Source organism: Lepidochelys kempii, chromosome 7 (assembly GCF_965140285.1).
Source record: "Lepidochelys kempii isolate rLepKem1 chromosome 7, rLepKem1.hap1, whole genome shotgun sequence".
Lineage (NCBI taxonomy): Eukaryota > Metazoa > Chordata > Testudines > Cheloniidae > Lepidochelys > Lepidochelys kempii.
In genome coordinates, this window is record NC_136386.1 from 114,628,601 (window position 1) to 114,649,768 (window position 21,168).

The 21,168-nt window shown below is 40.2% G+C and overlaps 1 protein-coding gene across 22 annotated transcripts in view; it reads right to left on the bottom strand.

Moving 5' to 3' along the window:
• Window positions 1–21,168, bottom strand: part of TCF7L2 (transcription factor 7 like 2) — a 204,678-nt gene that overhangs the window by 16,375 nt on the left and 167,135 nt on the right. For 16 of the 22 annotated variants that reach the window (XM_073354340.2, XM_073354334.2, XM_073354333.2 and 13 more), the window contains exons 5-9: window positions 13,911–14,043; window positions 11,486–11,588; window positions 8,552–8,638; window positions 1,927–2,067; window positions 703–862 (exon numbers count right to left, since the gene is read on the bottom strand). In XM_073354340.2, coding sequence (XP_073210441.1) covers window positions 703–862; window positions 1,927–2,067; window positions 8,552–8,638; window positions 11,486–11,588; window positions 13,911–14,043 — 624 coding nt within the window. The remainder of the gene's footprint in view (window positions 1–702; window positions 863–1,926; window positions 2,068–8,551; window positions 8,639–11,485; window positions 11,589–13,910; window positions 14,044–21,168) is intronic. The other 6 variants (XM_073354344.2, XM_073354345.2, XM_073354338.2 and 3 more) reach the window with 1 other exon arrangement.

A 21,168-nucleotide genomic window follows, 5' to 3' on the forward strand; every position in this document is an offset into this window, starting at 1 on the left:
AAGAGAATCAAAAGCACAACTTTTTAAAATACAGTACATCAATAACAGTGTGTGTGTGTGTTCCATTTTCATAAAAACAGATTATCTGGCACACAGCCAGTTAATATTTTATTTATGACTCTGGTTTACCCAGCTGAGACTGAATTCATCATTTATATTCATTCAGTCCTTTTGTTTTTCTGAAGATGGGCCAAACCCACAATCATTTGTTAACGGGACCAAGATCTGAACCACCTCTGGTTTTGGAAAAGCATCCCTTCCTCATTATTCCCACACTCATTCCCGTATTCCGGTTTTTCCCCTAGTCCTTGTATTTACATTCTTCACAGCCACCCCACTTCCCCCAAAAAACCACAGTGAGCCATTTCTCAGGCCAAAATAACACGAAATCTGGGATTTCAAGTCCTTAGACCTGGAAATAGCATAAGAAGAATAGATCTCATTATTATTTCAGTCCCACAAGTGGCGCCACATAGCAAAATATGCTCATGAAAACAAAACACAAATACAAGCAGGAAGATATTCTGGTTTATTTTGATTTCTGTTGAAATAGAAGTTTCAACCCTATACACTTATCAAAATAATCTAGCAAAACATACCCAAAATAAGGACAACACACTATCTTTGCAATAGATTTTTTTTCCTGAGGACTTTCACTTTCATGGTTTTCTCTCTCTCATTTTGGTTACATTAGTTACCTACCCTTCGACCAAGGATTTGATTGATGGCTGCACTCTCTTTCAACGTGCATTCTGCTACGACTTTTGCTCTCATTTCCTTCATATACAACATGAACGCATTAAGAGGTTTCTTTATGTGTGGCTTCTTTTTCTCTTCTTCTTTTTTGGAGTCCTGATGTTTTCTGGATGATGAAGACAAAACAGACAAAGAATCTCACAGTGAGAACTCTCGCAAGTTCATCATACTCATTCCCCCCAATCTCTATACATAAACCCTATTAAACAGGTCTGCAGCAAAACTACCTTCATTTTATACTTGCAACTTTTGCAACTGGCCACTGAAAACTACAGGTTTCAGGGTTCTCTAGAGTCAGCGGGCTGCTACATGAGAACCATTTCCACAGTCTTACAAGAAACCCACTTGGTGTATAGGTAACCTAGCCAGATATATTTTTATCCCTTTGGGAAACAGAAGTAAGGATAATAGGCCCAGATCCTCACACTGGAATCAATGGGAATTAGGAGACTAAATACCTTTGAGGATCTGGGCCATCATGCCTAGCAAAATGGGACCATGGTCCATGACTGGATTTGCTAGGCACTAACACAATGCAAATAATAATAAACCACATTCCCATGCCCCAAATATCACTTATATTATTAAATGGGGAAAAAATATTCAGTCCAGAGTAGGGAGTACCAGGCATGTTCTGAGTACAGGGCAGGAAAAACAAGATTCTCCTTAATTCTAATCCCAGAGCTGACACCAATTCCCTCTGTGGCTTTTGGCATGTCACTTATGCCCATTTCTCCCCCCCCCCCCCTGCAAAAGTAGCCTCTAATTTTGGGTACCCTCATCTCTGAGTGCTCAGTTGGATGCTCTTATGTATCTCAAGCTGGGCATTTAAAAGAGAGGCAGACAAAATTATTGGACACCTTAATTATTGGACATCTTAACTAACACACTACATTTTCCCCAGCTGTGCAATATTAATAGCTACAAACCTACTTCTCAGGAGTGTTACAAGGAATTAAGTTATTTTTTATAATTATTATTATTATTATTTTGATACACAGGGCCAATGAAATTATGGTCAAATACATTTAGCAAAACCAATCAAACCTGTTCACATATATTTTATAATAAAATCACAGCAAAGTAAAACCCGAATTTTAAAAACACTGAGTGAAAACCCCCCTTGCAATTAGATTGTTCTAAAAATAAAACGATGAATGTAAAACTTACGAGCTGTGGAGTGAGCCAACATCACTCTGGGAAGATTCCTGTTTGACTGTTGGTGTGACTATGGCCGGATGAGGGATTCCAGTTGTATGTAAACTATGATGTGGCGGGACCATATGTGGAGGAAACCTAGAGGAGAGAAAGCTGTGTAAATCGTCAGAATAAAAATGAATGAATGGGGAGGGATGTATACACACATAAAAAAAGGCACATAACAAGCACAGAACAGCTAGACAAAGCATATGAAAGCAGCAGCATTAATTAGCGATAAATTAAACATAATGATTCTTCTAATGTCATTAAAGCCAATCTTCCCCTTCATTATCATTACTGACATGAGACATTATGATTTTTAATATCCTTAACAAAAGGCAAGTTCAACTGACGAACTTGGATGGAAAAGTGGAATTTCAGCTACTTGCAGGGAAAGCAGTGGTGGATCCACTGCTTTATTGTAAAATTACCAGTGGCAACCAGTGAACCAATTTTTATAGTTCTAATCAGGTTGAGAATTAAGGATGACATCTTTTGTTGCATATTGACAGCGAAATAAAATATTAATGCTGCCACAATTTATATGCATTTTCGACATTCCTTGTATGTGCCTCATTAGCCACATTTTATGGATGGAACCAAATAATATATTTATTTGTGTTTGGTGAACCTCTGTGATATACTGTTTTACCAGAGGGTGGGAAGATCAGGGAATGAAGTGAATTTTGAACCATTAGGTTTACATAGGAAGGCTTAATCCCATTTAAAAAGCAAACAAACAAAACCTCAAAAAAAACTTCAGATTTTTTTTAAATGACAAAAATGTAGAGAAACTCCATCTATGCTAATTCACATAGTCAAATACATAGACATAGGCCTCAATCCTACAGATGGATCCAAAAGGAAATGTGGTCCATTTTTGTGAATCTAACTGCAGCATCAGGGCCATAAAATATACACACTAAAGCTGTTTTAAGCATATTCACAGATAACTTCTATTAAAAACAGCAACAAATAAACAAGCTTTTAAAAGAGCAATTAGCTTTGTTATTACTCAGTGGTTTTAAAAGGTTTAAAAGTAAATAAGAAAAAGCATGACCACAACTTTCTCTCAGGCAACCTCACTGAAGTCAATGGGATTTCATAGGCTGTAATCTGGCCTAGACCTTTGGGCCAAGGGGGATTTTACACTCTACAAAAACTCCAACCCCAAAATGGGCTGGAAAACAAAGTTGTGTGTTCTCTACACAATGTTTGCTATTTGTAAATGCCTGGATTCTGAGAGCAGTGAAAGTTGGCCCAGTGAAAGTTCCATATGTATGTCATATGTGTACAGCTGTAATCTGTAGCTATATTGTATTGGCTAAGGATAGGATTTTTCTTCTCCCGCGTGCATACAATATTTTCCTGCTAAATATCTATGTTGATAGATCTCTAGATTGATCTATGCTGCAATCTATACAACTCACTGCTATATTAAGTATGAATCTGTGCAAAGATCAGAGATGTGACAACAGCATTTAATGATATTTTAAAGTTAATTTTCTACCCTATATTAATACATTCTTTAAGAATGTACTGTCTAAATACTTTATACTGCATTTACGCAAGGACATGGAGTAACCCTTTGGTAGATAACCTTCCAGTACAGCTTTGCAGCTTTTTCTACTACCTCGTGGAGCTCAGGATTATTAGGAAGAAGGGGTGTTTTGGGTCTGATGGCAGAGGTGGGAAGAGATCTGACTGACAGGAGTGAAGAATTCAAAAGTGGTCAAAGCTTTGGAGAGGGAACTCAGGCCTCTGGCAGAAAGAGGTGGAGAAAAGGAAGGTGGTTTGGCCTTGATGGTAGGGGAAGAGGAGGACAGGGAGTAGACTGGGCTTATTATTTTTGACTTTTACTGTTGGTACCAAAGAGCCCTCATTGGCATGGGTCTCCAAGGAGGCTGTTCAACCACTCTCATGTCAGAAGGTCTCTCCCTCCCCACCCCGGAAAAGACAGGTGGATGGGAGCAAGGAGACAGAACATTTGAGCAGGGAAAGGAACTTTCTCTCTACACAGGTTAGCACAGTAGACAACACACTGGTTTTGGAGTCAGGAGACCTTAGTTCTCTTTCCATTTCTACCACTCAGCTGCTGTATGATCACGGGCAAGTCACTTCATCTCTCTGTGTCATTTTTCCCCCTCCTATCTCGTCTGTGTACTCTTGTCTGTCACTGTGTGTCTATGCCATGTATGGCACTGTAGGGCCCCAATCTTGGGCCTCTAGGCTCTAACAGGGTACAAATAATGAAAATAATCAATAGTGGGAACTCACTGTGAAGGGATGTAAGGAGATGAGGAGTAAATACAGGGTAAAATCCTGAACACACTGAAGTCAATAGGAGTTTTGACACGGAGTTCAATAGGGTCAGAATTTCAATCCCAATCTCCTCCCCACTCAAAGCAACCCCATATAAAACTCTATATAAACAGATTCTATACATAAATTCTATATCCTTTAAAAAAATAATCTAAACTCTAACTAAGGCTAAGCCTTTGCAAAAAAAAAACCCAACAGACACTCCTTGTCAGAGAAAATGAGGATCGCACTGGCATCAAGAATCTGTTTTTAAAATAACCTGTCTATAGATAGATAGATAATACATATACACACACACAAATGATACATACCACATATGCCATATATTACATCTGGTCATAAAAATCTCAGTTGAAACAAATTTTCAACAAAAAATATTGGTTTAATTTTTTTTTTTTGGCAGAATGTTTAATTGGAGCGGGTCAAAAAATGAAAAAAAAAATCTATTTAACCATTGTCTTAATTTGTACAGAAATTTCAAAATCTTCTAAATTTTGGAACCAGCCCTTTTAACTGTGTGTGTGTGTGTATATATGCACGCATTAATTATATGTATGCAGGTGTATGTACATACAACACACACATATTGGGAGAAATCCTGGTCCCACTGTAGTCAATGGCAAAATCTTCCACTGACTTCCATGGAGCCAGGATATCATCCATCATATTTTACATTTCAAAGACGTGGCAACCTCTATCAACAGGCAACTATCACTGAATAATCACTTGCTGATAGCTAAACTTTAGTAGTGGCATCTGTCCAAGGGAGGTTTTGTGTTTGCCAGGAACTTCTATTTATTGTTTAATAGTGAGAATGGCTTCCTTCTGAGTTAATAAACTGCAGATACAAAGTTTAGCTGCATTATGGAAAAGAGAGTAAGCTGAAGCTTGGTATTGCAAGTTTTTTGTTATGTTTTTGGCTTTCAAAGTACGATTCAAGGGTCTAATTCAAACCCAAAAGGTCAACAGAACCTTCCCGTTGACTTCAATGAGCTTTGGGTGAGATCCCAAGTCCGTTCAGTTATTTATTTATTTATAATCGCATGGAAGTCAGAGCTGGGGAGTGCTAACTATGGAGCTGGCTTAATTCCAGCTTGGGTCATTACATTCTGCAAAACTAAATTTCCCTTGAAATTTCCATTACAAAAGGTATTCTTCACTGCCACTGCATAACTGCTGTATAGTGTTACAGTGTACTGTCAAATTATTGCCAGGTTTCACTTCAGAGGTGGCTGCTTTTCAGTGGTGGGTGTAGTGTTTACCCATCAGTTTGTTAAGTTAGTTACACTTTGCATTAAGGATAAATTTATAAATAGTTTATAATGGGGTAATAAAGGATCAATAGATAATCACGCTGCAGTTATTAATAGTGTTTCCAGTGTCTGGTTGGTGTTATAAGGACATTATTAGAAAGTTATAAACAACCCCTGGACACTAACAATTGATTCAACAATTATTAATAATTTATTAACCCTTCATAAACTATTTATAGTTGTGTCCTTAATTATTAAGTGTGACTATTAAGATGGTAAAGACCCTTGGGAATATTCTGGGCAGAAAAGCACGAAAAACATGCAAGGTCAATATCACAGTGCAGGTAATTATGGGTAGACTTTTTAAAACTGTTTTTAAGGAATGTAGACTAGGGCCTTCGGAGGGATGGGTATGTGAGCCTGGGTGTGAGAGACTGAGTATGCATGTGTGTGTGTGTGAGAGAGAGAAACTGGAATATGCCACTGTTTTTACAGCCAGAGAGCGAGCACATAGTACATTTCAGAGCGACTTCCATTACACATTCAAAACTCCTCTCCGGCATTGTGCCTACGTACTGCAGGGTTTCCAGAACCGAGCAGAGTCATGACAGAACATGCTTCTTGAAGAGCCTGGGCACATGTGGGGGAGTTCCTGATGGAATAGCAGCCTTCTGTCTGAACTACCTAGCTTCTGAGGGTAAACATTAGACTTGTTCACATTGCTCAGCTACGGATGCGTGCAGGTGTGTTTCATATGTGCACTCACAGATGACATGGCATGTGAGAAAACATGCGCATAACTACACATTTTAAGGTGGTCTGTCCATAGGAATTGCCCATACTTGGTAAAATACAAAAGGAGTTTTTGGGCAGCAACAAAGAATAAATATGTCTAAACATATCGCTTGGTATCCAGATGTGTGTCTGTGCACGTGTATGTAATATAAATACAGATAAAAAAAAAGATGGTGTGCGTGCGTGCACGCATATGCAAACACCAGCCGTGCCCCCAGCCCAGTACACACACCTTTGCCTGAGAAATTCCTTTCTTCAGACAAGATTCCCATGAATTGCAATAAACATCCTAACAATTCTAAGCAGCTCATTATATACCCCTGTCTGCTTTTATGGCTCCAAGCCAGAATATAATGATGAGCCTTAACTTGTTAAGGACAACTAATTTTTTGTTCCTAGCTGTCTCAGGGGCTTCTCCCTTACTCACTCTCACTTTACTTCACTGTTGACATGTTTCTGTTAACTGGATGTCATCTGCCTGCCTTGATTTTATGCACAAGCAGTGGGATGCATTTTTCTGTGCAACAATTCTGCTTTGAGTTGCATTAGATTTGTCATTATTCTCTCATTTCCCCCTTGCACTTGTAACATTTCATCTATTCCTGCCTTATTTTTTGAGCCATGGTGCACCCACATTATGGTTTATACATGATCTTGCTCCCTTTGAAGCCGGCAGATTTCAGAGCCAGCCCTCGTCAGGAGAAGTGCCTGCTACCAATTTAGCAGGCTGAGGGCCCCGAGCTCCAACATCTCAATCTAAAGGGGGTCACAGGGTGGCACAAGCGAGTGTCAGCAAGTGCTGTTTAATTGCCAATCTAGGCTTCTCCACGGTGTTTAAAGTATAATGACCCATCACTTAATTCTGCGAAGTCCTGGCCCTGCTGCTGAATGGAATGAATATCAAAGGGTGTGCTAGAACAGGGCAAGGATCCTACATTCCCTATAACTGCCATAAGTATAATAGACCTGTGCTTCTGTAGTCCCATTACCACAATAATGTATTTAATTTGCTGTATACTTTTTTTTAACTAGCTACCTTTCATAAGGCCTGTCTTGGGAATACAGCATCCCCCCAAAAGAAAGAAAGAAAGAAAGAAACTACCCTCACTAATAATAATTAAACTAAACCAAGTTCTATTTTGCCTCACCTCACACCTTCAAATCTTTTGTACATATTTTAAAGACTAAACAGGAATTGTCACTTAATTTGCAGCTTTTCCTCAGCCCTGGATCTCTGTCTGCACTGGGCCCTTTTATACAAATTTAGGTTTTCAGGCTTCTCTTTTTATTCACTGTATCAACAAGTGAACGTTCTGTTATCAAGTTTATTCTTTCTTCTCTAACACATACAGAGTGTTTCCCCACTCACTCTCCAGCCCTGGCTACAGGTTTCTGTTACTCAAGGTAGGAGTTACCATTCTCTACTCAAATCTTCCTCTGTACTCTAACCTGCATGTATTAACCACAGAGATGTAGGCGAGCGGGAAACAGGGGAAAGAGACGTGGAACCTTGCTATGTAATGCATGCTAATTTAATTATGTGCCATCATCAAAATGGATTAGCTGTTTCAGCCCATCAGGAAAGTCTAAACCTCCACCGATTTAATTAACCAGACTGAAAATCAGATGAACAGAAAATAAAACTATCATTAGGAGCAATTAGTGATTACTTAAACATAGTGCTGCCAACCAGTTTGTAAATAAAACTAGCAGCCCCTGGAAAATTAGCTGGAATTAATTGGAGATAGGGAGGGGGACAAATATATACTTCTAAAGCTTCAGAGGGTCAGGAAGGTACTTTTATGTTGACTACTAGTGTTTTGAGCTCCGGAAAGGGAAAAAAGCACAATAACCTTCCTTCCAACTCAGTCTGAATAACAATAATACACCCACACCCTTCCCTTTCTTACACAGAGCACTGCTCTGGATGATAGCCACTGAAAAACCAGAACGTGTCAGGACTTCTTGCTTTTTCAATGTCATGGACTACCATATTTCTCAATTAGTCGGCTTTAAAAAACACAGCCCCCACCTGCCAAACCTTGATGTTCAATGGCTGTGCTGTGACTCCCTTTCTCATCAGATGGGACAATTCTGTTTTTTGAAAACTGGAAATGACTGCAAATCCAGAAATGCATTTTCTAGATGAAACACACTTCTCTACAGAGAATGTTAAGAGGAGTTACATTTGCCCTTGATTCAGGACCTCAGTACTTTGAACTCACCTTGACATGGAAGCATTGACAGTCAGAGCTGTTGGGTAGGGATGCCGGAATCCCCCTGTTGTGATTGGGTAAACTGGCTGACCTTGCCTGGAAAGAAGAAGGGAAAAAAATAGTGAGAGAAAGAAAAAAGGGCTTAAAAAAACCCCCCAACTTCTCTCTGCACAGTAAGCTTTATTCTCATTTGATCAGAACAAAAATCTTGGGGATTGTACAGCAAGGATCAAAGGAAAGAAACACAGAACAATTTGAATGCCATAAATCTGATAGGAATGGCTAATTAAATTTTATAACCTCTGCTTATGTCAATAGAGACCCTCTCCCCAAGCTGAAACTAGGTGTTTTGTTGTAATAATTAAAGGCGAAGTCTCGCTTGCTTTAATGGAGCCATCACACTAATTGAGGGCTACACATCCAAAGGAAAACAATAATGAATGTAAATTTATACCAAAATAAAGTACAGTGAATCAAAGGACTTCAGTTGCGCTTTGGGCCTCTTTCGGTATTTAGATCTCGGTGAGAAAACATTAAATTAACAGAGCTTAATTTGTAGCCTTTTGTCAGATTAACAAGTGTTGACAAGAGTTACCGGGGGAGAGTCCCCAAGAAGTATTGTGGGTAACCAATAGACAATCACACCTCATTACAATAATTAAAAAATACAGCAACATGCAAAACAGCATACTCATGAAAGACACACAACTTTTTCTGATTGAGATTTGTCTGTGTTGGCTAGTTCTTTTTATCTGTCCTTCAAATACATATCAGCTGTGCTGGTAGGATACTTATGTTTTGTTTTTTAAGCATAACCCATTTGAGATAACCAGGCCAGTTTAGGATAGGTGGCTCCAGTAGCTAATTGTGACCACAAAAAAGGTAGAGAATTTAAAAATAAAAACCCTTATCTACCTTTGCTGGATGTTTGTATTATTGTTTAAACTAAAAAAAGGATTTGTTTTTTTAATGATGGGATTATTGGTATCAACCCACAAAAAGAATGTAAAAATTGTGAGTAGATAAATAAATACAGCAGGGTAAATTGATGGTTTGGGTTGTAAGCCTCCTACCTGATATGCAGCTGAGTGTTTCCACATGCATTAGGAAACTGGCTACCAAATCCTGTGGTTATATGCACCTGCATATGGCAGACATGATCTAATGCCCAAAAGTGACACGTATGCCCACAAAATGCCAAGACACAATAAGGCTGCACTAGAAAGGAGAAAAAAAGGGACACCTGGCCATGGCTAAAAGATGAGGGCACTTTTATCCATTACTCCCTCACTTTAACTTTACAGTTTTTGGTCACAAGCTGAGTGTATTTACTTTATATGTCAGGAGTCCAAAAGACTCAGGTGATGCCTGAGAACTATACAGGTTGGATGTGAGGAAAAAAAAAAATAGCCAGTGCATACAAGTGTGGGGCCTGCATCCTAAAGGTAAGCTGGTTTACCGAGCAAGAGAGAAATTGCCACATACGTACAGGGATTCGGTTTAGATAGAACAATATCTTGGGTTTCTGTTTCTGCTAGAGCTGTGCATTTCTGGTGAAATTCACCCCTTTGGACAGGGCCAGCACAAGGGTGAGCTTCAAACCCCTCCTCTTCCTAGTGTGAAGACCCCTTCATGCCCTGTAAGCATCAAGCACCATAACCCTGTGAGGAGGGGAAGTGTGTGAAACAACCTCTCATGTGGGCTTCTGAGGAGGGATCACTGCGGCCAGGTCATGTCAAGGTCTCCCTGAATTCACATGTGCATATCCAGTGAATAGGGACTCCCCGTAGCTGGAATAGAGGCCATGGGAGGACTGCACTCCTCCCCCAATTCACGTCCTCGGGTCTAGGTATATGTATGAATTTTATGGCCTCCTACTCAGTTCCTTATATATATATATATTCCATTTCCTCAAGGACAGGTGAACTTCATCCTATGTGGCTAGAGCAAATAACCTAGAGCATAATGCAGTACTCATGCCCTTGGGCAACTCAGCCTGAGCTTCCCAATATCAATGAGGCCTGAAATATCCTTTATATGTGAATAAAACATCTTATGGTAATAAAGAATTATACTGTAATGCAGAGACCCCTTTCTTCCAGGACCTCAGTGCACTTTACAAACAATAATCAATTAAACTGCATAGAAGCCCTGTGGGGCAAGGAGGTATTATAAACCCATTTCAGAGATGGCAACATAAAGGCAGCAGGTACCAATGACTCACTGCATTTCTTTTGAGGGACTCCCATTCCCTACAAGTTCTACGTGTTCAAAAAATAATCAAATGGACATTCCCCATGGGGTGTTTTGTGGTGGGTTTTTTTGGCCACCTTTAATCTGAACTAATTCACTTTTCTTGTCTTTAATAAAAGTTCACTCCTAAGTTGCTACTTTTTCAACCAGGTGTCACCCATTTCGCCAGCCAACGTAAACTCTGCCCACCCCCACATGGAAAACAGGGACTCATAGCATAGAAGAGCAATGCAGTTGTAATTACAGAGTTACGTTAATGGTGACATGATTTAAACAAAAAACGCACACCCCTGAAACTATCATCAGCCACCACAAAATCAAACTCAGGGGTGTGTGAAAAATGAGACATCCGGCAAAAATGTATTTATAAAAGTGTTTTAATGGCGGGCGGGCGGGGGGGGGGGGGGGAGGGGAGCGGCGGGGCTATGAATTTATGCCTCACAGGCCATCGGTTGGTTAAAGACAACATGTGTAGCAATGCCCTAGTGCCCATGTTTGCTTAATAGCATATGACTTGGTATCAGAGCCCCAGGTTTATTTAATCTTTATTGAGTAGTTATCAGTTCACCCACATCATAAAGTGGCAGCTGGCAAATACACTTATCTCAACACATATACACACTTATTTTTACATTAAAAATTATACATGTCAAAAAACCAAAATGGAAATAAAAAAATGGAACTCCTTACTGTGGTACTAACCATCCTAGCGGATGGGGGATTTGCCCTACTGTGCCCGGTGATAACGGATAATAAGGAGATATATCCGGAGGATGCGGAGGCCTTGGAATTCCTAGGGAAGAGGAAAGTGAAATGGCATAAATACTGGGTCAGGAAAGGAAATAAAAGGGGGTAGAAAAATCAAATAGGTTTCTATGCCGTGACTTTGGTTACTAGTTCCAAGAGTTGGCCCACTGCCTCAACCTCCACTTGCCAGAATGGGCCGCTTTGTATTGTAAGTAAATGAGATTCATCAAAAGACAGGGGAGGTTTGATCCTTCCTACCCTGACACCAATCAAAGACCATTATTAATTATTTGTATTGCAACAGTCCTTACAGTTCCATCTGGACCCGGACCCCACAGTACTCAGCGCTGTACAAATAGAACAAAAAGATGGTCCCCTCCCACAATCATTCCGGATTTTTCTCTGGATGGAGCCCTCAGCCATTCCCCTCCATTCTGAGTAAACCTCCAAAATAAACCATATATTTCCAAGTGGTTCCCCCCTTTTGGGTGCGCATGAGGCATTTGGTTTTGTGTCTCCACTCTATCCTAAAATCTTGAAGGCGAGAAGACAGAGTCCTGATAGTGTTTGGTAAAAAGAAGAGGCGTGGGGATATTTTAGTCCTGTTGCGGTACATATTCAGAGCTAAAGGAATTCAGCTCCAAATAGAAGATCTGATCTTGCAACCCTTACCTTTGGAGTCAATGGGACTTCTTCAGGTAATGGTTATAGGACTGGGACCTTCAAATAGTATGGCAGAAGCAGAATTAAAACAGAGAGCATTAAAAGGAAGGGGCACTGCATTAATGGCTGAAAAAGTATTTTTTTTAAATCACTCAGGAAGCTTTTAATCTCTAAATTAAATCTCCTTGTGTGACATTTTCATGCAGACACTGCTTTTTCTCCATTACAAAAACCAAACAGATTAACTGAGCTTTAACCATACAGTGAGCTATTTGCACACTTGAAAGAATGTTCACAGAAGAAAAGTAAACAGTCTACAGACGTTAATCATATGTTTTACGATAACCATTTAAAAGCTATTCCCTGTACTGCCATTATTTAAATGAGTGGTTGACTATGCCATTCACTTTACAGGGATGGCTAGATGGCTCCTTTTAAGCCATGCAAAGTTAGCACTAAATACAATTAAAAGAAAGCCCCAGCTGCGGTGTGTAAAGTGAACAACAGTTAATAGTGTACCAGTTCATTCACGGACTGGGGTTTAGATAATTTATCTGCATATGATAGGCACAGCATAGAGCAATTCTTTCGACAAACTCTGACATGTATTCACTGTTTCAAATTTGCCTTCTAATTAACTAGCAGGGATTTGGATTAACAAAAACAAAACACTGCCACTGAGAATTCTGTGGAGCTTGAAAAACGGAAGATTGACTCTATCGGTATCAGGACATGCAGTAAAACACCCATGGCTGGCCGGGGTCAGCTGACTCCAGCTCGTGGGGCTCAGGCTCTGCGGCTATAAAATTGCAGTGTAGATGTTTGGGTTGAGGCTGGAGCCTGGGCTCTGGGACCTTCCAGTCTTGTGGGGTCTCAGAGCCCAGTCTGCAGCCCAAGCCCGAATGTTTACACTGCAGTTTTATAGACCCACGGCCTATGCTCCCCGGGCCCAAGTCAGCTGACATGGGCCAGCCGTGGGTGTTTAACTGGAGTATAGACATATCCTATATGACTTATCTGAGGCCTCATGTTAAACAGAGACCCCTTTTTAAAGTTAAAATAACATGTAAATTCTATTCTGCTAAAACCAATAAATCTAGGCAGGGTTTTACATTGCTCTATATTCAAGAAGATTGCTCTTCAGGGTGAACTGAGACTTGGGTAGACCTACATTTTGGGGGGAAAAGCTGCAAGCGTGCAGATGGAACTAAAGCAGCACGGGTGGATGGAAATTCAACACTATAAGAGAAAAATGGCCAAACCCCTGACACAGAAACAATGGGTTTGGGGGAATCAGAGAGATTCATTTTGAAACTGGCTGCGACCTACCACCTTTAAAATTCCAGCTGCAATTTTGTAAGTGCAGATCACAGAATGAACATGTTTAACTCCTTGGGTTGCTCCTGCAAATCAGGCGGAGATCTAACTGTGTATTCTGTGCTCCACCTCTGCTGCACAGAAATACAGGCACAGATGACTGCAGGCCCAGCGTTCCATGTGCAGCTTCCTGGGCCTTTCATGAAAACTTAGCCCAATAGATTTATATCTAAAGTTTCACTAATTTAGGAGAGTGATTCAAAAGCAAATTGGATTCGCTCAGGGTATTTCACAACCATTTGCCACTGCAGCATGGGAAATCCACCCCTCAAAACAAACAACATAGACGACTTCCTCCAACCCCCTCCCAACGAGACTCCCCACCTACCTGTTTTTGGATCTACGTCGGCTGGTAAATGGGGAGGAGGGTTTCCTGGCGTGAAATGCTCATTGCTGTACGTGATAAGCGGCGTGAGAGGGTGTACGTGGTGTGGGTGCTGCACAACCGGCACTTTGTTAGACTGTCAAAAGAAAAAGGGGATGTGGGGGGGACACCCTTTGTTAGCAATGCTGCACACTCATCCCCCCTAACCCTTGGGGATTATCTAAAGAAACGTACGTTGCCACAAGGTTGTAACATGATTCTTATGTTTTCCCTCGTGTTTCTGCCACAATTTCCTTCCCCCTCCCCCCATTCCTGTTCACAAGTAAGTGGGTAAGAATCTTTCTTTATTCTCTTTGACCCTTCGTGCTCCCGAATGGGGCAGTAGATCTTTTTTTTCTTACGACTTCTCATGCTTCACCTCTGTGATGCATGCAAGCTCTTCAGTGAGATGCTGATGGAGTCCCCCAGTTTAATTAGCAAGAGTCCCAAATGCTTAGTGACCTGAAGGTCTTCCCTTCTCTCCCAGCTACCAGTCAACATTTTACAATTCTTTTATAAAGAGCCTGCATAAAAAGTCCTCCTAATTTTGGAGTATTCCCTTCATCTGGCAGCACTAAACAGCCAGATGATCACCTGCATATTTTATGCATATTATAAGAGACCTGATTCATTATCAATTCAACAGATAGCACTAATAAGATGCTGGATACTAATAACTGGATACTGATGAATTGTGCTACCAAAACATGCAGATTTTCTAATAATGGCAAGAATGTAGATACAGACACTGAAATGAAAACTCATTGGGTGAAAACAAAAACAAAAACCCCACCCCAAAAAGTCATGCAAATCTCAGGGTTGTTTTTTTTTGTTATGTTTTCATAACTGGCAAAATTATTCTCTTTCTTTAGAAAGAAATACAGACCGAAAGAAAGAAGATCACAAAGAAAAAAATTAAGCTGAAACAAGTGAACTGCTGGACCATTTACTGCAAGTAATCCAATTGCAAAAAACCCTATTCCCCACAGAGGATTTTCACTAAAATCCTACAACAGGGACATTTAACCAGATTAGGTACCAGCAAAGATAAAGAGGCTAGTATTAGATGATGAATGGATTAGAGTCAAGTTTCATTTTAGAATGTGTCTTCATTTCCTTTTATTACTTTAAGTAAGGAACAACTTGCATTAACATCAAGTAAAAGGAATCACATTAAAAGAAAGAAGGGATACTTCAGCAGCACCCGCGAGCGCCACTACAGTTCAGGGTCTGTCAGCGTTTTCATTCTACACCCCATTCCTAAAGGGCACGAGCATTCAGAGGGCTGAAACTTGCCAGTACAAGCTGTCGAGCAGATATTTTTTTCCCAGTGCTATATTAAACAAAATATTACTTGAGCTCAGTCTGAATATTTTGGGCATCTCTTAAAAGCACATTTAATTTTTATTTCCAACTTTTGTTAAAGGGTGATCATTTCTACAGCAGGAAGGGAAAAAAGCATACTGAATTTTGAAAAATACCACACATCTCAAATGCAAGTTAATGTCTTACCTATCTTCTATTGGGGGCAGATTCAAATAATAGTTTATGAGCTCTTTTCCATAACTTTTGCTTTGTTTTTATTTTATTTTTTAATCTCTTCACACAGTGGCGCAGGCCAAATAGTAGCTGTGTGACATAGATCATGGCTAGTATGTGAAATCCAGTGCTGCCAATTACAGTGTGTTGTGCTCACAGGATCATCGGTCGTGTCATACAGACTTCAACACTTGACCACAACAGTTACTCTGGATTTACGGCAGGGTGTCCGAGGGCTGGATTTGGCCCCTTATGTGAAAAAAGTCAATTGAACTATCCTAACAAAGTTCTGTGTTCTTAAGAGTGAACTATCCTAGAAAAGTTTGGCAATACTGAAAACTTTGGTAAGGGTTTCAAATAAGTCATATTAGGTATTGTTCAAAGAGACACACATTGTCCAAACTACCAAGCTTCTCCATGCAGCACCATGTGACATTCTGTGCAAAGCAACTGTCTAAAGACTACGGATCACCAAGAATTATAATTCCTGACAAGACAGAATCACTGGCCAAGAGATTTGTGAATCTTTATTGTTGGGTAACACATGGTGTGACTGGTAAGAGTGGCACAGAGAAGCAACTGGGAAGGGCACTGCTAGACATCAGGTTGGAAAAGCATTCAGCCAACCCCAGTATGCTAACAAAATAAGGTATGGCTTTTACAGAAGGCTAATTTTTTGATAGAAACCATTAAACAACCCAAGCTGATTACCGGAAAATTAAAAAAAAAAAATTACCGAGGAAACAACTTTGGAGGGTCAGACAAACTGACAAAAACAACAGCATTTAGAATAACACTGGCTTTGTATACTTATCAGCCCCTGTGGTGGCCTGGCTCTGACAGTGCACGTACTGTGTGAAACCACCACCCACTGCTCTGATGTTTCAAGAGCCCCTGCAACACCACTGCAAAATGGCGTGAGTCAAGCATGAAGAGACAAATTATCATTTTACTTAACACCTTGCCAACAAAGGAACGGAAGTCTGAGCCTGACCCTGCAAACCTTTCCTCAGGTGAATAGATTTCATTCATGCAATTGGGTCCCTCTGAAGTCAAAGGGATGACTCATGCGAGTATGGGTTTATAGGATCTGGGCCTTTGGCTCTTCCCAGCCCTGTGATCATGCTGGAGGAGGCGGGGGGCAGGGAGGAGCGGATTTGGGGAGGTTGGGGAAATTACAGTTGCATTTTAAACACGGCAAAAAAAACCAAAAACCAATCAAGTCGGATCGGAACTGTATCACTACACTACAGCCAACCTAGATTTCTCTGCATTTGTATTATATTTAATATTCTGTATTTAGCAGATCAAAAAAGAAGGGGGAGAGGTCTTGCCTCAGTGTGAAGAGAGCCAATAATTTACAAGAGGAAGAGATGAATGGTTTAGAAGAACTGCCAATTATTCATAAACCAAATAAACAAGCTTGTCTTTAAAGCAGCATTACTGAACTATATTAAATAAGCGTCCTTGAAAAACAGCACAAGACAGGATTACGTTGTGGGCAAGGGCAGGCTTAATGCTGAACTTGCTTCTCACGATGAAGTCAATGGGAGCTTTGCCTGAGTCACAAGTGCCGTCCCTAACACTCCCCAGTGGCTATAACAAGGTGTATCATAAAAGTTACAGATAGTAAAGACCTATTAGATCATTTTAGCCCATCCCCCTTGTCAATGCATGATGGCTCTCTGTAGTATATTTTCTAGTACTTTGCCCACGATAGTTTAAGATATAAGATAAAAGCCATTCTGAGAAAATGGAATTTCTTTTCTGGAAACAGCAACTTTAAACATCCCATTCATGGTATGTGACATGTGAAAAGTGGGGCTGTACCACTAATATAGATTAGCAACAATGTATGCAACAGCAGAAAGAGAATCCCCCAAAATACACATCTACAGCATACCAAGGAACCTGATAGGAAGCCCCTCCTCCTAATGCTCCTAAAGCAAGGTATTTAGTGCTTTGGATTGAAGGGGGGAAGAGGACAAAAAATACAAATTACAACAAAAGTTTGTTTTTCTTTATTGGCTATGTCTGATACAGGAAAGATGAAAAATTGGACCCATGTGGAATCAAATCTCTACACAGGAATTTGATACTGCTTTGGAAATGCATAACCAAAGATGACTCAAACCATAACTGAACCTTCAGTATTAAAAAGCAAAGCTGAATTGTGGACTGATACAGAGTGGGGAGACATGCAGGGTGTTGGGATGTTAAAATGAGTGTGCATTAAATGCTGACAGGTGCCCCCCAAAAGAATCCGAATAATTTGGTTGAAACTTGCTGGCAATTGCGTGTGAAATCACTGTGCATTAGTTTTTGCTGCATGGTAATGACATTAAAATGAAAGAGCTATATGTGCGTAGAACCGTCTGCTATGAAGGCAACGCATCCCTCCAATTAATATTTTCAATCTACTGAAGAAGGGAATATAAGCTGTATAATGATTAATAGCTCCTCAATCCTTAAAAGCACCCAACCCTCTAATCCTTGCCTGCCTGAGTGATAATGTAATAATCACACTTTGTTCATTTCACTGGAGATGCAAAAATAAAAACTTTTAATAGGAAGTTTCTGTTACTGCAATTCCTGTATATGAAGGCACAGTGTGACTCAGGTGAAAAAAACCTCTGTATATATTCAAAGTAATGTTACAAGAACACAGAGAAAAGTATAGCACAGGAAACAGAAAATCAATCTATTGTGCCAGGTTAATATGGCATCTGAAAAAACGGATACACAAAAAATACAAAAACACAGAAAATTCCTTAAGACACTAAGGAACTTGGAATGTAGCTATTACATTGTTGATGCAGAAGCCTTTCTTGGCCTAACTAGTAAGCCAGGCACCCTAACCTTGAATCTCCCTTGTTTTCTTAGTCAATACCCATAATTATACACTGAATAGCTAACAGTGAAGGGCAAAAGGGGCTTTTTGCAAGAAGCAAAGCTTAAAACCTTCCCGTTCTATACACACAGTTCCTGTGACTACAATGTGGGGAAAGACCCCCTTGGCTGACCCCTAACCTTTCAAGTGTTCTTAAAGCATCAAGTTCTGCTAACCTGCAGGAGATGTTCTGCCACCATCCTAGACACTGCTACCCACCCCCCAAACTGCTCATAATTTGGAACATGGCAAGTGAAAGATTGATTAGGCACTTGTATCCAAGACCCCCCACCCTTCCTCCACTATGGGTAACCTAAGAGGAATGAAAGCTTGCCATTCACCTCTAAACCTATTAATCAACAGATAGTGAAAACAAATGGAGCTATAGCCCCGCCTGTCTTTTTTGCCATGTCCTCCTCTTCAATACTCCCCTATTGCTTTTCCTTTCTGCAGAAGAAAGATGGGGTCTGAAAGTGCCTTTATGAGCCTAGTACAATAAAACAAAAGCAGCACAGAAGAGGGTTTGTCAGTCTTCTCCCCTCCTCCAGGGTGGATGTAGAAGATCTACAGTGGTCTTGAATTATGAGGCCCTCCCAGGGACTGCTCGCTCTCTCTCTCCGCCAGCTAAGGGTACTTATTCGGGACCAGTTTACAAGAAAAATAAGTGTATACCTTGTCTCCGTGTGTTTTACAGGTGCTGATGTTATAGTTATGCTAATTACAACCAGTAAAATATTAACAGACGTTAACAGCTGCAGAGAGCCAGTTAAAGAGTAAAGAACTGTCTTTTCTAAAGGTTGATCTCTGATTGGTCTTACACAAGGGTGAATCTTTTTATCAGGAAACTAGGACAACAGAAAAGTCTTAACAAACAGAAATATTCTCCCAGGATTTCAGTGTGCCCAGCAAGTCAGACCACCTGTAGACAACTGCTACTGCCTTCTTCACCATCTTATTCAAAATGATCAAGTAACAGCTCTTGCTGGGCACTGTTAACTTTCACAAGGTAACACCAAACCCAAAGTGCCTTAACATCAATAATTCAGACTGATTTCAAACAAAACAAAACAAAAACAAACTAAGATTAAAAACACACAGGTGGAGAATTTCCTTTAGGAATAAAGATTTAAGTCAATTCTGCTTAAGGTACTAACTGGACTTGGAATGTGTGTTTGTTTTTTTGTTTTTTTTTGTTTTTTTAAGAACGCTTAGTCAGGTATGAAAACATTTGCTCCTGAAATCTACTTCCCCTTGCCCCATTATAGCAAATACAGTGGCCTGAGCCCTTTCACAGTTTTACGTAGCTCATTTCTGCCTAAGGTCCTGCCCTAAGCTAACTGCCTATTGTAACAGAGGACAAGGCCTCTATTGATAACCAGAACTCTCCCCACTAAAAAAGTCTCATTTTCTTCCTTCACACAAATGATGACAGAAGCACAGACAACCATGTGTAGGGACAATATCCCCCACAGACAGCGCTTGACAACCCCACCTCCCCTCCCAAACCCACAAACACTCTTGCACTTCTAACCGCTTCCTCTCTCTCTTTATTTCAATGGCTTCTTCGTGGCTGCAGAATTGTTCTAACAAGGGCCTACCTGCTATAGAACAAACCAGCCAGCTTTCCAAAATCTGTCCTACCCTGAATTTCTCAAACAAACACAAAGACAGTTTCCTGGCTTGTAATGCTCCGCAATTCACTTAAGAAAGTGAATCCTTTTTTCCTTTTGAAGTCCTCTCTGAGTTTTGAAGCATCACACGTTTGCTCACCGCTCCGCACTCAACATTTTCTGCATTCTTCCTATAGGAAGATGCACTGAAGGGAAGGGGGGCAGGGGGAATCTTTAAAATGCGCAGGAAATTTCCACTTAAATTCACAAAAAGGAAACTGAACTGGTGACAATTACAAACTAGCTAGTTTAAAAGAAAGGGAACCAGATCTTGCATGCCTACCTACTGCTTGTTACGTATTATGCAGAACAATTAAAAATATTAGTAAAGCCTTATTATTTATTATTAATTGTTATTATTAATTATTATTATTATTATTATTATTATTATTATTATTAGAAGAAGAAGAAGAAGAAGAAGAAGAAGAAGAAGAAGAAGAAGAAGAAGTGTAGAGCTGGTTATCAATTAAAGCTGGCCGGGATGCTAATTTTGCAGCAGTTAAAAAAAAAAAAGAGTGAAAAAATGATACTTGGTATCAATAACACTAGGTAAACAGTGCTAGAGTTCTTGGGCCATGTGGAGTTACAGTAATGCTGGGTCTGAAGAGAAAAGTGCCCGTTCAGACAGAGTAGAACCTTTAGAGTTCTTTCAAAACCTGCTTCCCGTTAAGTTTATGAAAGTCAATTTTTGCCTTACTCATTCCCAATTTTTTATCAATAAAAGAGAACGCTCTCGGTTGCATTTCTTCTACCAAATCTTTCCAACACTTCAACGAATCAGCCATCCCCCATGTACGTGAGTTGTGGCCTACACAAATCCAGACTTCTTTCTCTTACCACTATTTTACCGCATCACAAAATTATAACCAGTTAGGTGAACAAGAAGATTTCCAATATGAGCGCCACTGGCTAGATGCTTGGTTTCCTGAAGTTTGAGGCACCTGAAAGGACCTTTAAACCACAGACCATTTTTCCCTCTCTTAGCATGAAAGAAAGAGGGTACATTGATCCTTTCCCAACTTGGCAAATATCCTTCACCCGCTTCAAACACAATTGTTGATTCCCGAACAGACAGGATCCACTTTAACAGTGAGCAAAGAAAAGGAACAGCATAAGGGCCAGA